The sequence below is a fragment of the Lissotriton vulgaris genome, chromosome 8 (assembly GCF_964263255.1).
Source record: "Lissotriton vulgaris chromosome 8, aLisVul1.2, whole genome shotgun sequence".
In the NCBI taxonomy this organism is placed as follows: domain Eukaryota; kingdom Metazoa; phylum Chordata; class Amphibia; order Caudata; family Salamandridae; genus Lissotriton; species Lissotriton vulgaris.
In genome coordinates this window covers 1,317,449,148-1,317,473,371 of record NC_141696.1, presented here as the reverse complement: position 1 = coordinate 1,317,473,371, position 24,224 = coordinate 1,317,449,148, and the positions used below count along the sequence as shown (strand labels likewise).

General features: G+C 44.4%; 1 protein-coding gene across 2 annotated transcripts in view; it reads right to left on the bottom strand.

Annotated features, from left to right (window-relative positions):
- Nucleotides 1–24,224, bottom strand: part of MSANTD4 (Myb/SANT DNA binding domain containing 4 with coiled-coils) — a 101,448-nt gene that overhangs the window by 29,734 nt on the left and 47,490 nt on the right. For both annotated transcript variants that reach the window (XR_015299357.1, XM_086935261.1), the window contains exon 3: nt 22,974–23,018. Coding sequence is in view for 1 of the 2 variants with exons in the window: in XM_086935261.1 (XP_086791387.1) it covers nt 22,974–23,018 (45 nt within the window). In the remaining variant the exon portion in view is untranslated. The remainder of the gene's footprint in view (nt 1–22,973; nt 23,019–24,224) is intronic.

The following is a 24,224-nucleotide window of genomic DNA, read 5'->3' as shown; positions in this document are numbered from 1 at the left end:
GACCAACACGGCCACTCCCCCGTGAGCCACGCCAGAGCTCTGGGTCCTGCCACCAGTAGAGTCTGGCCACGCCCGGGCTACTCTCCCGGTCATCACAATGGATTTTCCCAGATCAGGGCTCTACACCAGTTCTGAACACCACACATGCCCCGGTCCTCCAGTCTGCCTCCGAGATTGGCGCGTGGATTACACACCTGTGCTCCCCACCTGTGCAGAATGTTGTCACTGCTCACTCCTCAGCCGGCGGCCCCGGCACGCGCCACCAGCCCCGCAATCCTAGTCCAGGCAGAGCCCACCACTTCGCCAGTCAGGCCTTCACTTGCCTCGTGGCTGTGCGGCCTGTAGCCACCGGTGCCGGAAACAATGTCCACTCCTGCTCGAATCCCCTCTGTACAGGCTCTCCGGATCCTTCAACAGCCAAGGGGGACGACCCCCAGTCACCAGGGAAAGCAGGGCCTCAATTTGAAACTGTGCGACTTCCAGGGCGAGGCCCGCCGCCCCGTACCTCCTCCGGTGCAGACGCACCTCCTCCGCTCCCGGCCCTCTACCCACTCGAGGCCAGTGCTCCTGCGGTGCTCTCCAGCGGCCTAGGCTCTGCTGAACGCCTCTGACGGGCGTCACCGCCGCTGCCTCGGACATCGGAGAAAGTCAGGAATTTCTCCTCCCGGCTCCGGAAAACAAGCGCTGTCCGAATCTAGCATCCAAACTAGCAAGACACCTGGATAAACGCCGGATATTTGGGGCCTTCTGGGTTGCCTCGGCGCACTGCGGTGCTATGCGGCCATCTTGGTTGCTGATCGGCCACGCACCCTCTGTAGAGATTCTTGCACACCCTGGGCTTAGTGACTCAGTGACCTAAAGTAAGCAGTGTGGTGATCTGTGTTTGGCCTCAGGTCACAGATTCATAACTGGTGTGGTCCACTCAGTGTTTCATCATTCTGTGGTTGATCAAATGAGCGCTATAGGGTTGAGGAACAGAGTTTCTCCTTCAGAATGACCCATTTACAAGCATTGACGTGGGGTGATGATATTAAACAGGTTAATTAAATGCCAAGTCCCCTTCAAACCTCTCTTTTCTGGCTACTGAATCATTTTTTGGAAGTGTGTTTTCAAACTACAGCACTAGGTTCTCTTCCCTTACTTTTTAAAGGTCATTGCCTCAGCGTAGCTGCATCAGATTCCTGCTAGTCACCGTGAATGCGAGTTTTCAGCGCCCTTCTCCCAGCCATGGTTGCCAGGTGAGTTCATCCAGTTGTTTCAAGTTAAGTGAACTGAGAATACACTTCCCAGAATGCAGTAGTGAAACCCTCGGACTAAACCCAGGTGTGCGTCTTGGTCAGGAGTACATTTTTAGCTATACTTTTGTTGAAGTGCTCAGAGATCCTGTGCATGGGAGGGACTATTCAATTCTTAGAACTACTGATGAGGATCGCTTGGAGGTAAGAACAGTTCTGAGGCTTGAATCTTTTCTTGATTCACATGCAATGCATAACTCTGCCCTTTAGTGGCAGAGCGTCAACAGGATGAGCAGTTATGACTCCATGGGATGTTGACCTCAAGCCACATGATTGCCATCTTTGCGTATTTTCTTTTGTTTAGAATCATTTCACCTCCTCTACTGAGGAGATCAGAAGGTGACAAATTAATCTAGTTAAGCTGCAAAAAGATTGTTAGTTTCTTTAGCAGTGCGAACGTGAGAAAATGTTTGAGATACAATTGCTGTACATTGACTGTACAGCAGTTATCCCCCCTTCGTAGAGAAGAGTTTGAAGGATGCGCTAAGCCAACAAATGTTTTGAGAATGTTTCACCTATCAGTCTTTCTCCTTGGCTGAATCACTACAGCGTTGATACTCAAAGTACTGCCCAGGGGCCGCATGTGTCCCTCCTGACCGTTACATGCTGTGATGTGGTCACCTAGTCAATAGCAGCACTGGGCTGTTTACTTGGCTTAGCACTAAGGTACTATATGACCAGACAAGCCTTTATTTGAAGGTTAATTGAAGTTAAAGAAAGGAAGTAACTGGGCTTTCCTGTACCATTTAACTTTAGGAAGACCTTTATTTTTAAAGACCTCTTGCAAGAAAAGTATAAAAATATGATAATGTCGCTTCAAAATTCAAAAAGCGTATTTCATTAACATGGAAAACCGTTTCAGTTTAGAACATCAGATATCAGTGCATTGAGAACTATTTTTTTTTAAATGATAGCTCCCAAAACAGTAATTTACAAACCTTCATTCTTTCGTTCACCCGGACAAAAAAGCCAATAGGGAACTAAGAGGCAAGTCGTTTATGTGCACTCTTTGGGTGGCATTGGTTCCCATTGCACATGAATATTATTGTTTATTAAATCAAACACAGGTGAAGGGTTTGTATAATTCACTTCCTAAAGCCATAGATTTTCGTCCTCCTTTTATATGCGATAATGATGAAAAAGGAGGGAAAGTGAAATTAAACAATTGGCCAGGATCTCCCAATTTGGTAACGTGGGGAAGCTGTGATTAATCCCAGGTTTCTGGTTTCACATTGTGCAATTCAGCCACTATATGTATATGCTTTGCTACCCATACACCCACCTTACCGGCACCATTCTTACTCACTAGAAAACCCCTCCCACCCAAGTGACCGCCACCCTGCTAGCATTAATGGGGCCCTTGGTCACATCACAGACCATCCTTTTTGTCTCAGGGAAAGTGCGAGTCTACACAGTAATATTTAGTGAACGTCAGGTTAGTAAACCATGTTGCAACTGCAGTAATGTCATTAAGGGAAGTATCTGCAATAACTGAAAGCAGTGCTCACTTTTTAATACTGGTGAAGCCAACCTATTGTGTAAAATAGTACACAGAGTGAGTCAGCCCATGTTCAGCCACTGGTCTGCTTTGATCAGTGCCATTAGCTTGAGACATATTCAATTACATCGTGGTTCAGTTCAGAGGAATCTTTGTCTCTCATGGTCACATTATTGACTATCTTCCTGCCTCCTACAAGGTGCTTCCATTACATACATATGCTACATAAAATATTTTTTTCACTGATAGTAGTAGCAGATGCATGGGACTATTTGGTAAATCAGAAGCTATCGTAAATCTGCTTCCCGTACAAAAAAATGGGGCCTTTTCTAAGCACTGTACCAGAAAGCATGTCACACAAAAGCAAGGACAATCAAACAGTTTGGCAAACAATGGGTCACTCAATGTTGCTTGGCTCAATATATTTTATTTTTAATTACTCATCATTACAATTTGATTCATTTTGATTATTCTTTATTGGAATGTGTGTGCTCATTTCAGTTCCCGAATGCTTAGCCTAATTTGCTCTAGCTTGCATCAGATAGTTCAAAGCAACCTTTCCCAGATGCCTTGCTTAGCTGCCATGTCTGTGTGGCTGAAAAGGATTAGTTACTTACCTGTAATCCTAGTTCTCTTCCAGGGGTATACTCATCAAAGTCATAAGCACTGAATAGTCCCGCCCTCGTGCGGGACCCCGGAGCAATAGCCAATAATATGCATATATATATATATATATATATATATATATATATATATATATATATATATATATATATATATATATATATATATATATATACATACATACATATATATATATATATACATACATACATACATACATATATATATATATACATACATATATATATATATATACATACATACATACATACATATATATATATATATATATATATATATATAGATAATATGCATTATACATATGCAGCCCAAAATAACCATACTAGGCTCAAAAGACTGCCCCCAAATGCCTGAAACAAATCTTTACATTTGTGAAATAAAGACATATAAATGACATTATATGAAAATGCAAAGAAGAAAGCACTGCCTTTGTTGTCTTTGAAACACACCACCTTTATTTTCAAAGGTAAAACTGGCAGGACCATAGAGGCAGCTTTAGCCTAGATAGGCTGCATTGTAACAATAGGAACAAAAAACTGGCGCCGTGCCTTTAAGACCTCTATGAGCCTCCAGGCTCCCATCATGCACCACAGGTGACAGTTAGGTCAGTTCTTTTTGGACGGCGTATAACAGTGTAAACACAGCATGGGTAATGCGTAAAATAGCCAGTTCTGGTATTCGTCCGGGGAGGAGGGTGGGTGTGCTTATGACTTTGATGAGTATACCCCTGGAAGAGAACTAGGATTACAGGTAAGTAACTAATCCTTCTCTTCCAGGGGATACTCATCAATAGTCATAAGCACGGAATAGAGTAGCAAGCCCATCCCATACCCTGCGGACGAACACCAGATCTTCTAGACAGCACACTCTTATGTGAATTACCCAAACAAATTTCTCAGTGATGCCTGACCAACTTGGGCATCAGCCTGAGCATAAGAATCAATGCAGTAATGGCGGGCAAATGTGTGAACCGACCGCCACGTAGCTGCCTTACCAATTTCATGTACAGGAACATTTATAAGCATTGCTATAGTAGCAGCCTTTCCTCTAGTGGAATGAGCTCTAGGTCTACCCGGGAGCTGCTTTCGTGCCAACTGATAACATAACAAAATGCATGACACAATCCATCTAGAAATGGACCTCTTAGTAGCAGGAAAACCCGTATTTAGAGGACCGTAGTTCACAAATAGATGATCAGTCTTTCTGACACTCTTAGTTTTATCAAGGTAAAACTTCAAAACTCTTTTCAAATCCAAAGAGTGCAGAACTCTTTCTGCAGAAGAGCTCGGAGTAGCAAAAAACGTAGGTAGTGTCACTGATTGATTTATGTGAAAATCCGAGATTACTTTAGGGAGAAATCTCGGATGAGTCCGAAGTACCACTCTATTCGCATGGAAAACGAGATGGGGTTCTGTTGCACAAAACGCCTGAATCTCGCTCACCCTGCGCGCAGAAGTGATAGCTACAAGGAAAGACACCTTCCACGACAGATGTTGAAGAGAAGCTTTATGTATAGGTTCGAATGGGGGACCCATCAATTTAGACAAAACCACATTAAGCTCCCAAGGAGGTGAGGGGGCCCTCACGGGAGGATAAACCTTCCTGAGACCCTCCAGGAAATCCTTCACAACTGGCATTTGAAAGAAAGAAACCTGAGATGGGGACTTTCGATAAGCTGTTATTGCTGCCAGATGGACCTTAATAGATGAATACTGTAAACCTGCTTTGGCCAAAGAAAGTAAGTATGGTAACAGTACCTGTTCCTGACCTCGAATGGGGTCATGACCTTCAGCAGCACACCACGTGAAAAATCGCTTCCACTTGAAAGCATATGTCTTTCTTGTAGAAGCTCTCCTTGCCTCCTTTAAGATGAACATACAGTCCTGAGAGAGACCTAGGTGACCATACTGGACGAACTCAGGTACCATACTGCTAGCTTCAGGGACGGCAGGTTGGGGTGGAACACCCTGTCGTTCTCTCTCTCTCTCTGCATACTCACACAGGTGCTCCAATACGAATTTGGAGCACCTGTGTGAGTATGCAGAGCAGTCCAGGAAGAAGAGGCTGTGTCCTCGAAACGCGTAGGCTGAAGAAAGGAAATTTTACTCTGGATGAAATTCCGGTCTCCTGCAAATAAAAGCCTGATGGTGACAGCTGCTGTGTGTGCATCTTTAAGCTTTCGGGCATTTGGAGGAAAACAAATAAACGCGGCTGCCCTGCCGTGAAAGATTGCACCGTCTCAACAATGGAAGGAGAGGCAGCGCGGCAACCAGGAACTGTGCCAATGCCGTGCAGCGCAGCAGTTGTGAGTTACTATACCGGAATGACATTTGGGGGCCCACTAAAGGTTTTTTAATGCTTCATCAATGCTCAAACAAAGTGTATTCACAAAAGGGACTCACCGCAAATAATGACTTCTTTTAAATCGGACTCAACATCCCAGCATGCAAAAGGCACTAAGCACAACCCACTGGGGGTAACGGCATGTATTTAAATTAACGAATTTGGAGCACCTGTGTGAGTATGCAGAGCAGCCCAGGAAGAAGAGGCTGTGTCCTCGAAACGCGTAGGCTGAAGAAAGGAAATTTTACTCTGGATGAAATTCCGGTCTCCTGCAAATAAAAGCCTGATGGTGACAGCTGCTGTGTGTGCATCTTTAAGCTTTCGGGCATTTGGAGGAAAATATATATATATATGTAGATATATGCATATTATTGGCTATTGCTCCGGGGTCCCGCACGAGGGCGGGACTATTCAGTGCTTATGACTTTCATGAGTATCCCCTGGAAGAGAAACATGGACTTCAAGAGTCATTCGCTAAAGGCTGCAGTATATCAGCAGCCTGTCCCGGTCCCCCTTTATAACACCCGGTAGAAATAACAGTGTAGGGAGAAACTTCACAACTTTAAGTTGTGAATCAATAGCGTTCAGAGAAGATTACCAAATTAAAATGGGATTCACAAACAAGTTTCTCAACTAACTTGCTAATAATTTTCATATAGAAAACCAAATACGATCAACAACTATACACTTCCCATGTGCATATTTATGATACTGGGACGCTGTTTATGTAAGACATTTTAACCAAAAATAGTATTGCCAGCCATACATCTTTTCCCCAAAGTCATTTATGAAAAACCACAGAGTTGCCCGACTTTGAGCGACGTAAGCAATTTGCACTTGGTGTTGGACATTTTATAATTTTGGCTAAATAAAGAATGACCATTATGAACACTATTTGTACTAGGATAAGTCACTGACCGTCAAGAGCAAGAATTATTCCAGTTGCCCATGAGGATGTCACCCAGGACCTAGTTGAAGGGTAGTAATGGCTCTGAGGAAGATTGTCCAGGCTATAGCACCTCTGTTAGGACGTTGGTTTTGACCTCAATGACATGTAACTGGAGATCTAAAACCTATGCCCCATGTCTAATAACATTAGAAAACAAAGCAGGTTTCCCCATGGACGGTGTAAGACTTGCTCCATCTCAGGGTCAGTGTCCAGACCTCTAGCCTCCTGTAGGTCCAGATAAAATGGTCATTACTGGATTTGAGGAACATATTAATCATTAACTTAAAAGCCAAAAGGTGGCCAGGTCTGGTCAGAACCCGATCCGAAAGGCTGCTGAAGCACTGGAGGACATCTCGGTGGCAAGGGTACTGTTTTGTCAGTTAGTCTACACTGTGGCCGGACACACTGGAACGGAGATGGAACACTACTTTGGGCGAGGTCAGGGCCAATTCAGTTAAGAGTCAGACAGGAGATTAGGATCGACTAACTCATCCAGTATTGACGAGGTCAGAGCCTGTGAAGATTGCGGTTTCAGCGCTGAACCCGAAGTAGGTTCAAAGGGCACAGACGGCGCAGAGAGTGGACCTGTCGCCAATAACCCAATTGAAGGTGTCCTCATATCTGTGGGGCCCGAAGGCGCACTAAAGGGAGCTGGTAGGGTGCCACACATGCAGAGCATGGCTTACTTGGATGCCTCAATTTGTTGTAGCTTTGCTCTTGGGCCCAGAAACTCAGGGTACATCTGAACCCTCTATGGAAATAGCTCCTCTGTAAGGGTGGTGTTGTTCTCCAGGCACACAGAATTAAATTGAGATTGTGGTTCCAAAAGTATTTTTATTCCTGGATACTGATGAAAAACGCCCTTTTGCCAACACAAGTTTCATCTCAAGCTGTTGGTGTCACAGCAGACTTCCAGAGGGCAAGATTCTAAAAACAAATCAATCTCAGATTTAAAAACGAATATTAAACTCATATTAGAAACATTTTCTATGGTTTTAGGAGTTGTGACAGGCCCACAACATTGGTCGCACGCTCTGCAGGTTCAAGAAGTATTTTAGTAGGTGTTTGGCTTGTATTTAGACTCAAAGGCACCCAGTGTCAAGCCTCAATCTTGTATCCCATAGTGCTGTGTTTCACGCTGTGTTATATTAGTACATAATAATATCTAACTCCTAGACACCCTGTGTCAAACCTCTTGTCTATTTCCCATTATGCTCAGGTTTTTAGGTGACATTTCGATTGCATTGACTGTTATGCGCAGTCACCCGGAGCAGTTCAGATACACTACCCGCACTTGTGATAGTGGCTATTGACACTTTCTTTGAATGTAATGAGCCTACTTAGTTTAATCTTAGGGAGATACGTTCGAACCTGGAGATTGAGATGTACAGTCACAATGCCAACACTTGGGAAATATAGATTGCACTGACTTTTTACTCCCCCTCCCCCTGTGATATATAGTAATTTATAGTCACACTGCTGATACTTGCGGCAGAGATTACTTATCTGCACGAATATAGTGAGGCTACTCAGTGCAGTAATGGATATGTGTTAACCCAAAGAAGTGAGGTGTAATTGCCGACACATATGGCAGGCGGTCTTATCAGTTCTATTTAACTTTGTGTTGTGCTGGGTAGAGTGTCTTGTGACAGTTACACACCACCCACAGAGGCGTACTTATAGATACTAATTATTCTATAGATGCGCGTTGGCTGAGAGTCAGGGCTGAATGTTGATGGAGGGAACCATTATATTTGTATACTATATAAGGACCCTAGTTGAGTCAGATTGCTCGTTAATGATGTGCTTCATTTACAGTTACTTTCAATCATTTACCTACGAAATCAAGCTCAGCAATTCAAGATAGAGATAAGACCGAGCACCCAGGTGCAATAGAACGAATATGCTACTTACCAGTATGCATCTGTTCTTGGCATGTAGGGCTACTGACATTCAGATCTGTGCATAGACCGCCGCCTAATGTTGGGTCCGGATGATTGCACATTGTTGCCCTGGAAGAGTCTTCGAAGTATCACGAGATAGGTGGCTCCTCCCCCGGACTACAGTGCGCATGGGCATCCTCTCCATCCTCAGAATGTTTTTCGCCATTGTGGCAGAGATGGAGTGTAATACAGCGAGTGAGTGATGTCCATGCTACATAGTAATTCTGAATGCTACAGCTGCTACAGGCGCCGGGGAGGAGGGTGGGCGATATGAATGTCAGCAGCCCTACATGCCAAGAACAGATGCATACTGGTAAGTAGCATATTCGGTTCGAGGCATGTGGGCTGCTGAATTCATATCTGGGCATAGATTACATAGCAGTCCCTCCTGTTAGCGGCGGCTGCCCGTGCCAGCTGCAGCAGTCTGAAAAAGAGTTTTGAGAACAGCCTGTCCTACAGCTGCCTGCTGTTTAGAATGCACATCTATGCAGTAGTGTTTCGTAAATGTATGTGTGGTGGACCAAGTGGCTGCCTTACATATCTCTTCTAAAGGAATATTCCCCAGGAAAGCCATGGACGCTCCTAACTTCCGTGTGGAGTGTGCTTGTGGTGGAATGGTTAGTGTACGTTTAGCTTTAGCATAGCAAATCTGTATACACTTAACGATCCAGAGGGCTATCCCTGCTTTGGAGATGGGGTTGCCTTTGTGTTGTGGAGAATAGGCAACAAAAAGCTGTTTTGTTTATCTGAAATCCTTTGTTCTGTCTATATAGTACATTAGAGCCCTTTTGACATCTGACGTGTGTAGGGATCTCTCCGCGACATTTTCTGGATTAGGAAAGAAAACTGGCAGTTCTATGGTCTGGTTCATGCGGAACTGCGAAATCACCTTTGGCATAAATGTAGGGTTGGTGCGTAATACAACTCTATTTGCGTGGACCTGTATGAACGGCTCTTGAATGGTCAGTGCCTGGAGTTCAATAACTCTTCTCAGTGAGGTAATGGCTACTAGGAAAGCAACTTTCCAGGTCAGAAATTGAATCTCACAAGAGTGTAGAGGTTCAAAAGATGGTCCCATTAATCTGGTGAGGACCACATTCAGGTTCCAGACTGGTGAAGGTGGGTGTCTGGGAGGGATCACTCTTTTAAGTCCTTCCAGAAAAGCTTTAATGGCAGGCACTCGGAATAATGAGAGGTGCTGCCTGTTCTGAAGATAAGCTGCTAAGGCGGATAAATGTATACAAATGGAACTGTACGCTAGATTACATCTGTATAAATGCAACAAATAACATAATGTTTTGAATAGATGCATCCAGTGGGTTAATGTCATTGTTGTTACAATACATGACAAACCTTTTCCATTTAGCCGCATAGCATGCACTGGTTGTGGGCCGTCTTGCCTCCTTGAGGATATTCATACATTCTGGTGGCAAGTTGAGGTAGCCAAATTCTAGGACTTCAGGAGCCAGATCGCCAGGTTGAGCTGTTGCGGATCTGGATGCTGAATGTCGCCATGGCTCTGCGTCAAAAGCCTGGGTGTGGCCTTTGATGCGGTACCACGGATAGTTCTAGAAACGTGGTGTACCATGGTTGGCGTGCCCACATTGGAGCAACCAGGATGAGGGTCATCGAGTGTTGCTGTAGTTTGCGTGCCACCAGCGGTATCAAAGGTGCTGGGGAAAAGCGTACGCAAATTTGCCTGACCAGTTCATCCATATCGCATTGCCCTGCGGCTGGATGTGGGAACCTGCTGGCGAAGCTGTGGCATTTTGCGTTTTCCCTTGTGGCGAACAGGTCTATCTGTGGATGACCCCACTGCTGGAAGTACGGTTGGAGTACTGACGGATGTATCTCCCACTCGTGCATTTGGTAGCTGTGTTTGCTGAGCAGATCCGCCATCTGGTTGTCCTTGCCCGGGAGGTGTTCCGCCATGAGGAAGATGTTCCTCTGAATGGCCCACTTCCACATGCTCTGAGCCAGATGAGACAACTGTGTAGAGTGTGTTCCTCCCTGCTTCTGTATGTAGTACATGGCAGTCATGTTGTCCGTCCGGATCAACACGACCTTGTTGCACAAGTGTACCTTGAAAGCTTTCATTGCCATGATGATTGCCATCAGTTCCAGAAGGTTGATGTGCATCTTTTTCTGTGCTGTCCATAGTCCCTGCACTGTGTAGTGGAGTACATGAGCTCCCCATCCCTGGAGAGACGCGTCCGCCGTCAGTACAATCTGTGGCACAGGCTCTTGGAACGGTCGGCCCTTGCAAAGGTTTCGTGGGTTCCACCAATGCAGAGAGTTGAATGCCTGACCGCTCACCAACACTAGGTCTTTTAACTGTCCTTGAGCCTGATTCCACTGACGTGCTAAGCACTCCTGAAGCGGACGCATGTGTAGTCTCGCGTGCCGGACTATGAAGATGCAGGAGGCCATCATGCCTATCAACTGCATGAACACTTTCGCTGGAAGCGAGTGTTGAGGTCTGAATTTTTGTATCAGCAATTGCATGCTGTTTATTCTCGCCGAATTTGGCTGAGCTTTGGCTGCCAGAGTGTTTATTGTCGCGCCCAGGTACTGTCGCACGTGGGCGGGCTGAAGATGTGACTTCGGATAATTCAGTGAGAATCGCAGACTGTGAAGAAGATGAATGGTGTGGCACATGTGGCTGGCACACTGCTGGGCCGTCTTTGCTTGAATAAGCCAGTCGTCCAGATAAGGGTAGACATGTTTGCGCTGTCTCCTTAAGTGTGCTGCTACTGTAGCCAGGCACTTTGTGAACACCCTGGGTGCCGTCGTTACTCCGAAAGGGAGGACTTTGAACTGATAATGTTGATGTTGAATAGTGAACCTGAGATACCGTCTGTGTGATGGGTGTATGGGTATATGGAAATACGCATCTTTGAGATCCGGTGTTGCGAGGAAGTCTCCCTGACTGAGTAACGGCAGAACTTGCTGTAAGGTGAGCATATGAAAATGCTCTGACAGAATGTAACTGTTTAGAGGCCTGAGGTCCAGTATAGGTCCGAGAGACCCGTCCTTTTTGGGTATTAAAAAGTACAGAGAGTACACCCCTGAGCCTTGGTCTTCTACAGGCACGAGCTCTATGGCCCCTTTTTGCAGCATGCTGACGACCTCCAGCTGCAATAAGTGTAAGTGCTCTGCGGACATAGGACGGTGTCTTAGTGGGATGTTGGGTGGAGTGGACGTTAATTCCAGACAATGCCCGTACTGTACAATGTCTCTCACCCACCTGTCTGTGGTGATGGACTTCCAGACTGGCAGGAACTGTTGTAGTCTCCCCCCGACAGGTGTTATATGGTCGGGGGGGCAGTGACAGGGCGTCACTGTTTGGTATTGGCAGAGGATCTGGAACTGTTGTTTCCTCTCCCGGTTGTTCTGATTGTAGGTGGATTGTGTACCTCCCTTATTGTATTGTGTCTGTTGTGTTGACTGGCCTCTTGAGGGGCCCCTAGTATTGGAGCGACGAAAGGAGCCACCCCGAAACTGCTGTGACTGCAGAGCCCCCATAGACTTTGCGGTCTCCGTGTCTTTTTTAATTTTTTCAAGGGTGGTGTCAACCTCAGGTCCGAATAAGAAGTCTGAGTTAACTGGTTGATTGAGGATAGAAGTTTGTATTTCAGGTTTGAATCCTGAGATTCTCAACCAGGCGTGTCTCCTTAACATAACGCTAGTGTTGATGGCCCTGGCTGCAGTGTCAGCTGCGTCTAGCGCGCACTTGATGGAAGCATTGGTTATCAGTTTCCCCTCCTGGATGAGTAGTTCTGCCCCCTCCTTGTACTGATCTGGTAGGTGTTGCAACAGTGTCTCAAGGGTATCATAATGGGACCTGTCATATCTGGCTAAGAGTGCCTGAGTGTTGGCAATGCGCCAGATGTTAGCCGCCTGCGCAGACATCCTTTTTCCTGAAGTTTCCATAACTTTTGACTCTTTGTCAGGAGGAGGAGCATCACCTGTAGTCTGGCAGTTTGCTCTCTTACGTGCATAAGAAACAACCAATGAGTCCAATGGCAACTGTCCCCTTATGTAAGTAGGGTCCGCAGGGGCCGATCTATATTTCTTCTCAACCCTTGGGTTTAACACCCTGGCTCTAGTGGTGTCTTTAAAAATTTCACCAGCATGCTTAAGGACCCCTTTGAGCATGGGCAGGGTTTTGACTGCCCTTTCTGAAGTGGAAAAGGTGTCGACCAGAAAGTCTTCATCCACAGGGTCAGCATGTAGCTCGACGTCATGATTACTGGCTGCCCTCTCAATAAGGGAGTTAAAGGCAGTTGTGTCCTCAGTAGGAGATGTTTTCACACTGTACACATGAGTGTCAGGGACAGTCTGCGGATCCCTTGAGGCAGCTGGGTCTGCCCATGGGTGGGCTTGATCATCTGGATCAGTGTCCACATGATAGAGGTCATCTTCATGTTCATCATCCCCTGCTTCCACATCGGAGTATGTTGGGGAAAGTTTTTGAGGTTCCTGTCCATAGTGATGGAGGGGTTCCACAAGAGTTGGAGATGTTGTTGAAACTCTCTTCTTCTTCTTCTTCTTCTTCTAGGGAATCTTATATGATTCCATGGGTGTTTCTGGTATTATTTTTCTTTTGTATATGGACAGTCTACCAGTTTCCGAGTCGATGAATTGCCTGGGCTCCTGGACTTCAGGCTCCTCTGAAGCCTCCATTTCCGCCGACACTTGTTTAGCGGCGCCGATAGCTTGTTTCGGCTCGAACATCTTCGGACGCACCGAGGGTGGCAACCCGAATTTGATAGGTGTCGACGCTGTTTGAACTTGTCCGACCAACTTTGGCGTTGGGGCCTTCTTTGGTCCGACCGCTGTAGCCTTATCCTTGATGCGATGGAGTGACTCCGACACTTCCTTGACTATGAATGGACTGGGGCGCGTCGACTCGACAGGGTCCTTGGAGCCAGTCTTCGACTTGTCCGTAGGCCTCGACCGAGGATCGATCCAGTCTTTCGGTTCGAGTCTTTTGTGTGAATCGACTCCCTTTGGCGTCGGCCTTGGTGGTTCGACGGCCTCGACCTTGGTCTTTGGCGCCCAAACCATCGGCTCGATGACCTTCTTGAGGTTTCCGGCATCGACGGCCATTTTCTTTTTCTTCGGCTCCGAGGGGTTTGAGGCCTTGGAACCGACCAGAGTCACTTGCACTTTCGGTTTCAGCAATGATGCTGTTGGTTTAGATTTCTTTGTATCGACCAATGGCGGTTTCGAAACCAATTGGCTCTTTAGTAATGCTCGAAGCCGGGCCTTTATGCGGGGCTGTAGAACGAGCTTGTGGATCTTGGGTAAGGCCTAGTGGCGATCCCTCGACCTGAGCCTATTGAGTGCGTCATTGTCGGCCCCGTAAAGCCGGTTGGGCCTAGCTCCTCGCCTGAGCTATCTTCTAAGGCCCCAAGGGCCTCCATGTCGTCTCCTACCTCCTCGACGACGTTTTCGTCTTCTTCTTGCACCTCTTAGTCTTCGGCGTCATACTCTGAGTCATGGCCCGAAGCCAGATCGGAGCGGTAGTCTTGATCCTCCAGATCAACGACGTCTTCGGTCCCAAAGATGTTCACGGGAGCAGGCGCTGACTTCTTTGACTCCCATCGAGCCGCGCGTCGAATCCGAAGGGTTTTCTTCGACCTGAACCAGGCACAGTCCATACAGTTGGCTTCGTTGTGGTCCGGGCACAGGCACTTGTTGCACACCGGGTGGACATCGATGTGCGGGTATTTTGCATTGCAAAGGGGACACCTCTTGAATGGACTTCTTTCCATTTGAGCTCGAAGATCGGATCGAGTGTGGAAAGAAAAACCTGTTGAGTCCTCGATGTCCTCTCGAAACAAAGGCACCGATACCGAACGAAACGATTCAGACGCTGTCGAAAGCCTTTTGGCTTTGTAGAAAGTTTTCCTAACTTGAGCTAAGATAGTAACATCCGAACCCAATGGCGGAAAAAAACAATCTGAGGATGGAGAGGATGCCCATGCGCACTGTAGTCCAGGGGAGGAGCCACCTATCTCGTGATAGTTCGAAGACTCTTCCAGGACAACTATGTGCAATCATCCGAACCCAACACTAGGCGGCGATCTATGCACAGGTATGAAATCAGCAGCCCACATGCCTCGAACCTATGGTTAAGAGCTTGAAGATTTACTTGGATATTTAATTATGGACTTCATTTTGGTCGGACGTGACAACTGATGATACTACCCGACAAGCCATTATTCTGGGCTTGCTTGTGGAGACCGAGTGGTGACTGAGTTGGGCTTAAAATAAACCAATTAATATCATCGCATGTGATGCAAACGAGCACAGTACACCTAAAAACCTGAGCAAAATGGGATATAGACTAGAGGTTTGACACAGGGTGTCTATGAGTTGGATATTATTATCCGCCAATATAACACCGCGTGAAACACAGCACTAAGAGATACAATATTGAGGCTTGACACAGGGTGCCTTTGAGCTGAAAGACACACCAAAAACCTACTAAAATACTTTGTGAACCCTCAGAGCATGCAACAAAGGTTGTGGGCCTGTCACAACTCCTATAACCATCGAAAATGTTTCTAATATGAACTTAATATTAGTTTTTAAATATGAGATTATGATTTGTTGTAGAATCTTGCCTTGATGAAGTCTGCTGTGACACCAACAGCTAGAGATGAAACACGTGTTGGAAAAAGGGCTTTTTTCATCAGTATCTTGGAATGAAAAGACTTTTGAAACCACAATCTCAATTTCTTTCTGTGTGCCTGGAGAAAAACAACATTAAGTCTTGGAACAGTTCCCTTGGGTAAGAATGGATGGCTCTTCCTCATCCGGACCACCAGCTAATACATAGACATTTGTTCTGAAAAATTGTTCTGTTTACAATACTTTACTGAGACAATTTGGTTGAGTGTGCCGATCTCCCAGCCATTGCCTTGCCCCAATACTCCGCTTTAAGGGGCTGGAATAAGAATGGGGAAAACTGGATATCCTTGCAATAAATATCTCAGAGGGAGAGTGGCGCAGCAAGGATGAGGCCTGCTTGGACTTCTTGTGCTTTTTTTACTAGGACGTACCTGAAGGCTTGGTTAGCGACAATGACCTGTCAAAGATCCCGGCCCCAGAGAGTGCTCTACCTTTTGAGTCGGAACAGGCCTTATTTGACTCCCCGCATGATTTGGAGTCACGTCCTGAACCCATACACCAGCGGAAGACTGCGTGTGGATCGGTCACAGACATTTGTCTGGACAATCCCTTTAAGTCTTAAGCCCCGAAGTTGTGGGAAGGAACACGTCTCCTTGCACACTGGAACAACTTTGGGAAAAAAAGTAGGAGCTAGTTCCAGATTAATGTCCAAAGGGGAGGAAAGAAAGGACGGAGGTCAATGTGCTTGGGTGGCACCTATATGCAGTTTCAGCGGTCACTCCCAGAGCAACGGATTCAATGCGAAACCACATGACACCCTATACCAGTACGCAGGGTTCTACGCTAGAAAATATTTCAGATCCAGTCTGACATCTGGGAATATTCTAAAAGTGAGGAATTTGCGGTTATTATAAGTACCCATCAGAAAAATGCAGACAAAGGGTACAAATATATTTTTTGAAGTATCTCAGAACCACAAAATAAGTTACTTTTAAAATATTTTTGCATTACACATAACTTATACTTTGTGTTTTCTTCTTCCAGATGATTCTCCTATTTTGATACATTATTAAATGACCTCAAAGTCATGATGAAGAAACCAATTATTTATTAATTGTAAATAACTCTTCAGATAGCTTTCAAAGTGAATCAAATAAGTCATCTGAATTCTATACATTACCAGTCTAAATGTCATTACAAAGTGTGCTCTTGTGAGTGATTTAGTATGGTGAAGCATAAAAACGAGAACAAAACAAGCATTTGCAATGCAATAGGTCTCGCATTTATTGGAGCTATTGGCATTTTAAATGACTATGCCTTTAATTCATTTGTTTTTAAAACCTGCAAGCGGTGCATAAACACGCACTTTTTTTGTTTCCTACCTTATCTATCGTCCTGTGTCTTTTCTCTGTTTTTCTTGGTATTCTCTGATGTTCTGGCGCGGTTCCATTGAAAACCCATAGTCCTATTCCTTTCCAACGTTGTCTGCATTTTCCTTAGGGTCCAGCGTTCATTAATGTCCTCGGTACAATTATATGATATGCCCTTTATTCACGGTCTTGCCTATTGTTCCGTTTCTCTTCTCGGTTTCTTTCTGAGTTCTTGTTCTTATAATCTTTGTTCTCTGTCTTCTCTGATGTTTTTCTGCCCTTTTTAGGTCTCGCCTAGACGAAAGCAAAGCGAAGCTTTGCTGTCTAGGGAGACAACTAATGTTGTCACTTTCCGGGGAATGTGGACTGCAGACTGTGACGAGCTTGTCCTCCTGGAGATTGGAGCTCGTGAGCGCGCATGTCGCCGTGCCTGATATTCCCATGCACAGAAAGGCTCCCGCACGCATGCGCACATACACACACTGCATACACACACACACACACACGCACCCCCCCTTAAACAGACACACGCACGCACAGACACACTACAACAGACACACGCGCGTACACCCCACCCCCCACTCACCCCTCACCCCTCCTCTCCCTCAACACACTCACCTGTTCTGGCGGTGCTCGGCGGCGGTTCTGCCTCTCGGGCGGCGGTAGCGCTTTGCGGGGCTCTCTCACCACATGAGAGCCCCGCCTTCCCCATGCGCCCGGCCGCTCTTCACCCGGTCCCCCATCTCGGGACCGGGACTCGATCAGGAGCCCTCGGGGCTCCTCGGACAGTGGCTTCCCTCTCGCGCCGCGATGGGGGCGGGACTTCCGGTTGGGCCGCGCTGCGATTGGCCGCCTGCCCAACCGCTTCCGGGTCGTCGCAGGCAGCGCGGCGGCCCGGCGGGAACTTGAAGAAACTCCTGGTTTCTCCAGTCTGTACGTCAGAAGTCCCCAGGCTCTCCTTGGAGACTTGTGGTTTAACCACAACTGAAATATCTCACTGCAGCGTCTTATAACAGAAATTATTATGGGTAGTGACATGCTGAGCTCGTGGAAAGATATTCCTATCAGGGGATGGCACAGTTCTGTGTCAGGTTTTACGACTGAATAGAAATGACTGCTGCGCGCTGAGCCGGGCGCTTGGAACATGAATCTACCCGTGTCTTATCCATTAAAATGTGCACGTGATGTGGGTCTCGAGGTTTTTTTTCAGCCTCCACTCTCAGCGCTGCCGTAGGTATGCCCCTGCCTACTACACCTTGTCTGACATACCCTAATGAGCTGCCGTCATCATAGCTCAGTTACGTAAATCAGATGTGTCAACCTCGTCATGCTAGCATGGACTGAGGCAGGAAGAGTGATGTCGGTGAGGGAAGAGATCGTGCTCGACCGAACCGTCCACTGACCTATGCTTATTTAAGTGATCCATTTCCGGTTTCTTTATACACTTTAGGTTACGTTCACTGCAGCCGGCGCCAACGGGGACAGGAAACCAGCCCTTCGCTTTGGCGCCGGGGCTCCCTTTCCAACACGAAAGTGACAAATACGCGCATGCACGGGCAGCCCCGCCCTCCCAGGTCTCCTCCACGGCCCGGATGTGCAGCTGCTTTCTGTTTCGCTTCTTATCTTAAGGAGATTTGTTGTGGTGTCTGCATTCCTTCAAGCCGATGAGTAGAAGAAAGATTCACCTGCGGTTTGCCAACTTCACCCGTGAAGAGCTCATGGCAGATTTCAGCACATTTCATGGAAATTTGGGGACTTCAAGGAAAACGACGGGTGCCGCTTTCGGCTTTTAAATTGTTCAGAGACTTCTTATATTACAAGCGGTAGTGCTGGAGTGATCAAGGATTGATCTTTCAGTGAAGTGGGCGGCCGTGCCTCTGCTCTTAACCTTTCTGTGCACGTGCGCATCCCGATTAAAAATGTGGAATGCTTCCGACAGCTTCCGTAGTGGTGGTATGTTAATGTACTAGAGGAAACCGTGAGGCGGTCGACTTTGGCAGTTATTGCAGCAGAACCGGAACTCAAGCTCATTTTTCAAAGTAATAGCGCGCCCCGGGTCGGAAACACAGAGTCGTCCAGGTAATAATAATGTTGTTTAATTTGGTCGAGCTGCATTTTCCTTTATAATATGGCACACTTCCTGTTTAGCCATGCTATATTGCTAACTATTTACATATCTTAGCGTAGTCCACAAGTCACAAACTGGCCTATTTTCTGGGAGGAATCAGCTCAATGGACCGTTCCAGATAATCATAGTTCTGAAAAGTGTATCTGTTTCATTAATTAACAAGATTAGTGGGGTGCAGTGAAATATTGAACTTTGCGTGACGCTGCCTTGCAAACAATGCATCAAACTGTATTGAGGTCCGGAAATGTGTCATGGCATCATGGCTGTTTGTTAGTTCTCAACTTCTTGAGAGAACCTGAAAGTTTAAATATATCAATTAGTGGCCAATTGTGAGGGTATTTTGTGTGAGCTTATTGGCAATGGACAACTGAGGGCCACCAAAACCCTTGTTATGTCTAGATGATTTGAGCCCAACTTTATTTCTGTTATGTTGCACACAAGGAACCATGGGCCGGTTTAAATAAGTTCTGACTGAGTGCATATTTAATCTAGAATTTCCATGAGCCATGTGCACTAATTCACATCGTGCATAGCAAATTGTTGGTGGGTAGTGCAAACTGTGCAGGCTGCCATGCTCCGTAAGACTTGAGGGAAGACCATTGCTTAGTCATAATTTTTGTTTCTGTTGATTGTCATGCGCTGCCTACACCAGGCACATGATTATACCAGCCATTAACCTTGCTATGGCTGAATCTTTCCATTAGGGCCACACCAAATGTTAATTCTCTGCATAATATGTAACACAAGTCATCGTTAAAGAAATTGGTTTTATCAGCTGTGTTTGTCAGCCTTGATTACACAGATTTTAGGTTTCGCTGAAGCCATCGTGTTCGCAGTGACTTGTTTTTTTTATTCACATGAAATCACAGTTGTCTCTCGCAACTTAATGGATTTTTTATAGCTGGCATTTACCTCTGTGTTTCTTTATTTTATATATTGCCTTGCAAACTCACGCACGTATGTAATGTTTCCCAATATTTATTTTCCCATAGTTTATATTCCCAGGAGACTCACCCTCACACACTCTGCACCCTCACACACTCTGCACCCTCACACACTCTGCACCCTCACACACTCTGCACCCTCACACACTCTGCACCCTCACACACTCTGCACCCTCACACACTCTGCACCCTCACACACACTGCACCCTCACACACATACCCTCCAAATCCCACTCAGTGCCACATAATTACACGCCACATAATTACACAGCACTAAATGCAACATACACTTCAAATACCACTCAGTGCCACATAGTTATATGCAACATAATTACACTGCACTCCATGCAACATACACTCCGAATAGCACTCAGTGCAACATAATTATATGCTATATAATTACACTGCACTCAATGCAATATACACTCCAAACAATACCACTCAGTGCCTTGTAATTACACGTCACACAATAACACTCTACTGAATACAACATACACTCCACACAATACCACTCAGTGCCACATAATTGCAGTGCACTCAATGCAACATACATTACAAATACCACTCAGTGCCACATAATTACACACCACATAATTACACTTCACTCAATGCAACATACATTCCAAATCCCACTCAGTGCCACATAATTACACGCTACATAATTACACAGCACTCAATGCAACATACTCTAAATACCACTCAGTGCCACATAATTACACGCCACATAATTACACTGCACTCAACGCCACATACACTCCAAATACCACTCAGTGCCACATATTTACATGCCACATAATTACACTGCACTCAATGCAACATACACTCCAAATAATACTCAGTGCCACGTAGTTATATGCAACATAATTACACTGCACTCAATGCAACATACACTCCAAACAATACCACTCAGTGCCATATAATTATATGCTACATAATTATACTGCTCTCAATGCAACATACACTCCAAATACCACTCAGTGCCACATAATTACATGCCACAAAATTACACTCTTCTCAATGCAACGTAAATGCACTCCACATAATACCACTCAGTGCCATATAATTACACCTCATACTTACGCTCTACTAAATGCAACATAAATACACTTTATCTGTCTATCTATTTATCGCCCTCACTCTATCGCATCACCACAGCATCACTCAGGGTCACCACATCACTATGCGTTACCAAAGCATCACTGAACGCCACAGCATCACTAGTCGCCACCACAACATCAATCTGTGCAACCATTCAACAACTGGTTCAAATATGTTCTCTCAATGTTTCAAGCTTTATTACAAATGTCACAAAAATATGATAATATTTCACTTCTGTTCTTAGATTTTCGTCACAATACAATGAACATAATCTTCACAAAAGTTATTTACAAAAGCTATTGCCATTATAAATTACAATACCTTTTATTTAAGTATTATTAAAAAATTAAAAGCCATTTTTATTTGTAATATCAATACATCTAAGTCACGTAAATACAACACATATTGCATTACAATTGCTATAGGTGTCACATTTGCGAAAGTTAAAACTATTGGCATTGTAAATGACAAATCTATTAATTTCGCTATTTTCAAAACCAACACATACATAAAAAAATTGTCATTTACAATACCAATAGCTCAAACTTTCCTAATGCGAGACCTATTGCATTGCAAATGCTTGTTTCTATAGTTGTCCGTTCTTCAATATTCTCTGAACCATTATATGATGATATGCCCTTTGTTCGCCGCTTTATCTATCGTTCTGTGTGTAATGTCTATTGTGCAATGAGTTGGGTAATTATATCTTAGGGCTCAGATTAGTTTTTGCCTTCTCAGTCGTTTTCTTCATAGTCTCTAGGTTTCTCTTACTCCGCTCTATTGTGCTCTATGCTTTCTCTACTGGACACTGTATTAGCTTCCCCACTGTTTTATGAATTCTCTCTATTCCTTTCTGCTATGTTTTCGTTTTATGAGGTAGCCAATGTTTCTTATATAAGGCGCAAAACCTAAATACACAACAGCAATTGTATAAAAGTGGATTCAGTAGGATAATAGGATACATGAGCGCCGAAAGTCCTGAGGAAGATATGAAAGGGAGTTGCCATGGAAGTTGTTCACAAAGTTACTTACGCTTCCTTTAAAATAAATAAGAACAGACTACATCATCCTAAAAGAAGTGTTGATACCACTTTGAATGCACAGATTGCCGGAAAAGTAAGGTCTACAGTGACATCACTGGAATGGATATCCTACTGCATTACCCACTCTCACTGTTCATCTATTGTTGGCCTATTCTTTTTTGTCAAATTAGTAGCCTTTGAGATCACCAGAAATAGGCCCGCTTCCACCTCCATCTCTCAAATTGCTTCCAATAGTCCTTTTATAAGGAGCCGATTGATATAATTTTAGCAGATGGGATGTCTCCGCTTTCTCTTTTTCTATCCATTGTACACAACTGTATAAACACTAGCTTCTTAGTGATCATTATAGAAGCTTCACAGTGCCTCGAACTCGTACCCCAGTACGTGCTGCTATTTTGTTCCATATCTCATTGTGTACCTTATGAATTTTTTTTACCACGTTGCTTTGGAACATTAGTCCTATGATGCCATGTACCTTCACTACCTCCGGCGAATGCATCAATCAATTCTTCCTTCCATGGCAACTTTCTTTCATATCTACCTCAGGAATTTCAGCGCTAATGTATCCTACTGTCCCCTGGACTCTTCTTTTATATATTTTTTGATGTGTATTTTATTTTGGCGCCTTATGTAACCTCGGTATGTGCTGCTATTGGGTTCCATTTCCCGTTGTATACAATTTGCTTTTTGTATCATTGCTATATTTATTTTTATGCATCCTTTATGTACCTCAAGAAATTATTGTGCTTACTCTTACAATAAGTGTATATATATATGCATCTCCAAGCACCCGGTCCGTACAGTATGTTATTAATGTTTGTGCTTACTCTGTAAAGCGCTCTGAAAAGGTTGGGTCTAGTTTGCGCTATTTAAAACTCCTAAATAAAGAAATAAATAAATATTGTTGCTAACTTTTCTACTTCCACTGAAGCCTAGATTCTTAAATTGGATATGAACATAACAGTGGTAAGTTTTGTTACTTAATCATTATCTTCCTACAAAAACGTTTACATCAGGCTTGCGATTTACACATTTGCAGACTTGAAAACTTGCTAATAAAAAGTTTAAAACCAACCTGCTCTTGATATTTCACTGGTCCCCCCAGATGGTTGTTCCAAGGCTGTAAAAAGAAAAGTGAACAGGGATCCGTTACACTGACTTTTGGATAACTACATTGAATATTTTCAAAGTCACAGAAGCTCGCTATTAGAAAATGTATTCAAATCAAGTTTTGACTGTAAAATTTTGTTTTTTCTTGTACTTGTTTTGGTATATGCGTTTATCAAGGAGTATTTGGCTCAATCTGTAGGTGTCAATAAGCTGGTTTAAAATCAAAACTATGACGAAACATGCACGGATTGTGGCAAGGCATATTTCGACTTACCAAGGACATAGACTGGCTTGAAGCCTACCCATTTGTTAGACCTGGACTTTTTGACAGGTTTACCCTCCCCAAGTTTTTGCCAGCTATTTTTTTGAACTAGCAAAATACAAGTGATGTCAATGGTATTTAATTTAAACGTAATTATTTAAGGAGAAAGATACCATCAATTATCTATCTCAACCATACACATTTATAATGACTAAATCAAATGTCCTATTTTTATGTTCATCTTATGGTTAATTTTCTAAAACAAACACAAAACACATAAGTGATATCTAATACTCTTTTAGTAAACTTTTCAAAATTTTGTAGTGATCTTCAGTATTGTAGTCATACACATCAAGTAATCACACAATATCTATTCTCTTGTGTCGAACAATTTTCAACAAGACATACAAGCAGAAGAAACAAATAACAAATAAAGTTGTACAATCGTTGACCCTTAATCCATGGGTTATGTCTGAAGCCCAATAACTTGTAAGTAAGGAAATTTGGTAATGTCTCTTATAACCTTAATTCCTTTTTCGAACACCACAATTGTATTTAGGAGTAGGTGAAGCACAACTCAATGTTTTTATGGCTTCTCAAGTCATTCCGACTCCTAGGAAATATATCCCATATTGTTTCCAAATCAAACAAAGTGTGTCGAAATCAATGATAAACTGTCGACGCGTTTCAGCCTGTCAAGCAGTTTCAGGCCTCATCAGGACAATGGGCAAACAAAACAAGCAGTACTTTACCTAAGACAAAAATCAAAAAATACAATAAATATTCATCTAAAATAGTCACATTATCCTGACATTTAGAGTCACGGACACAGGTACCCAAGGGTGCCACTACCATTCTAGAGGGAGAGGTTTTTCCTGTGGTTGCAGTCTCTTATTCAGTATCACACCGAAATGAAATGTGATTGTAGTAAAAAAAACACCACCAAGTGAATAC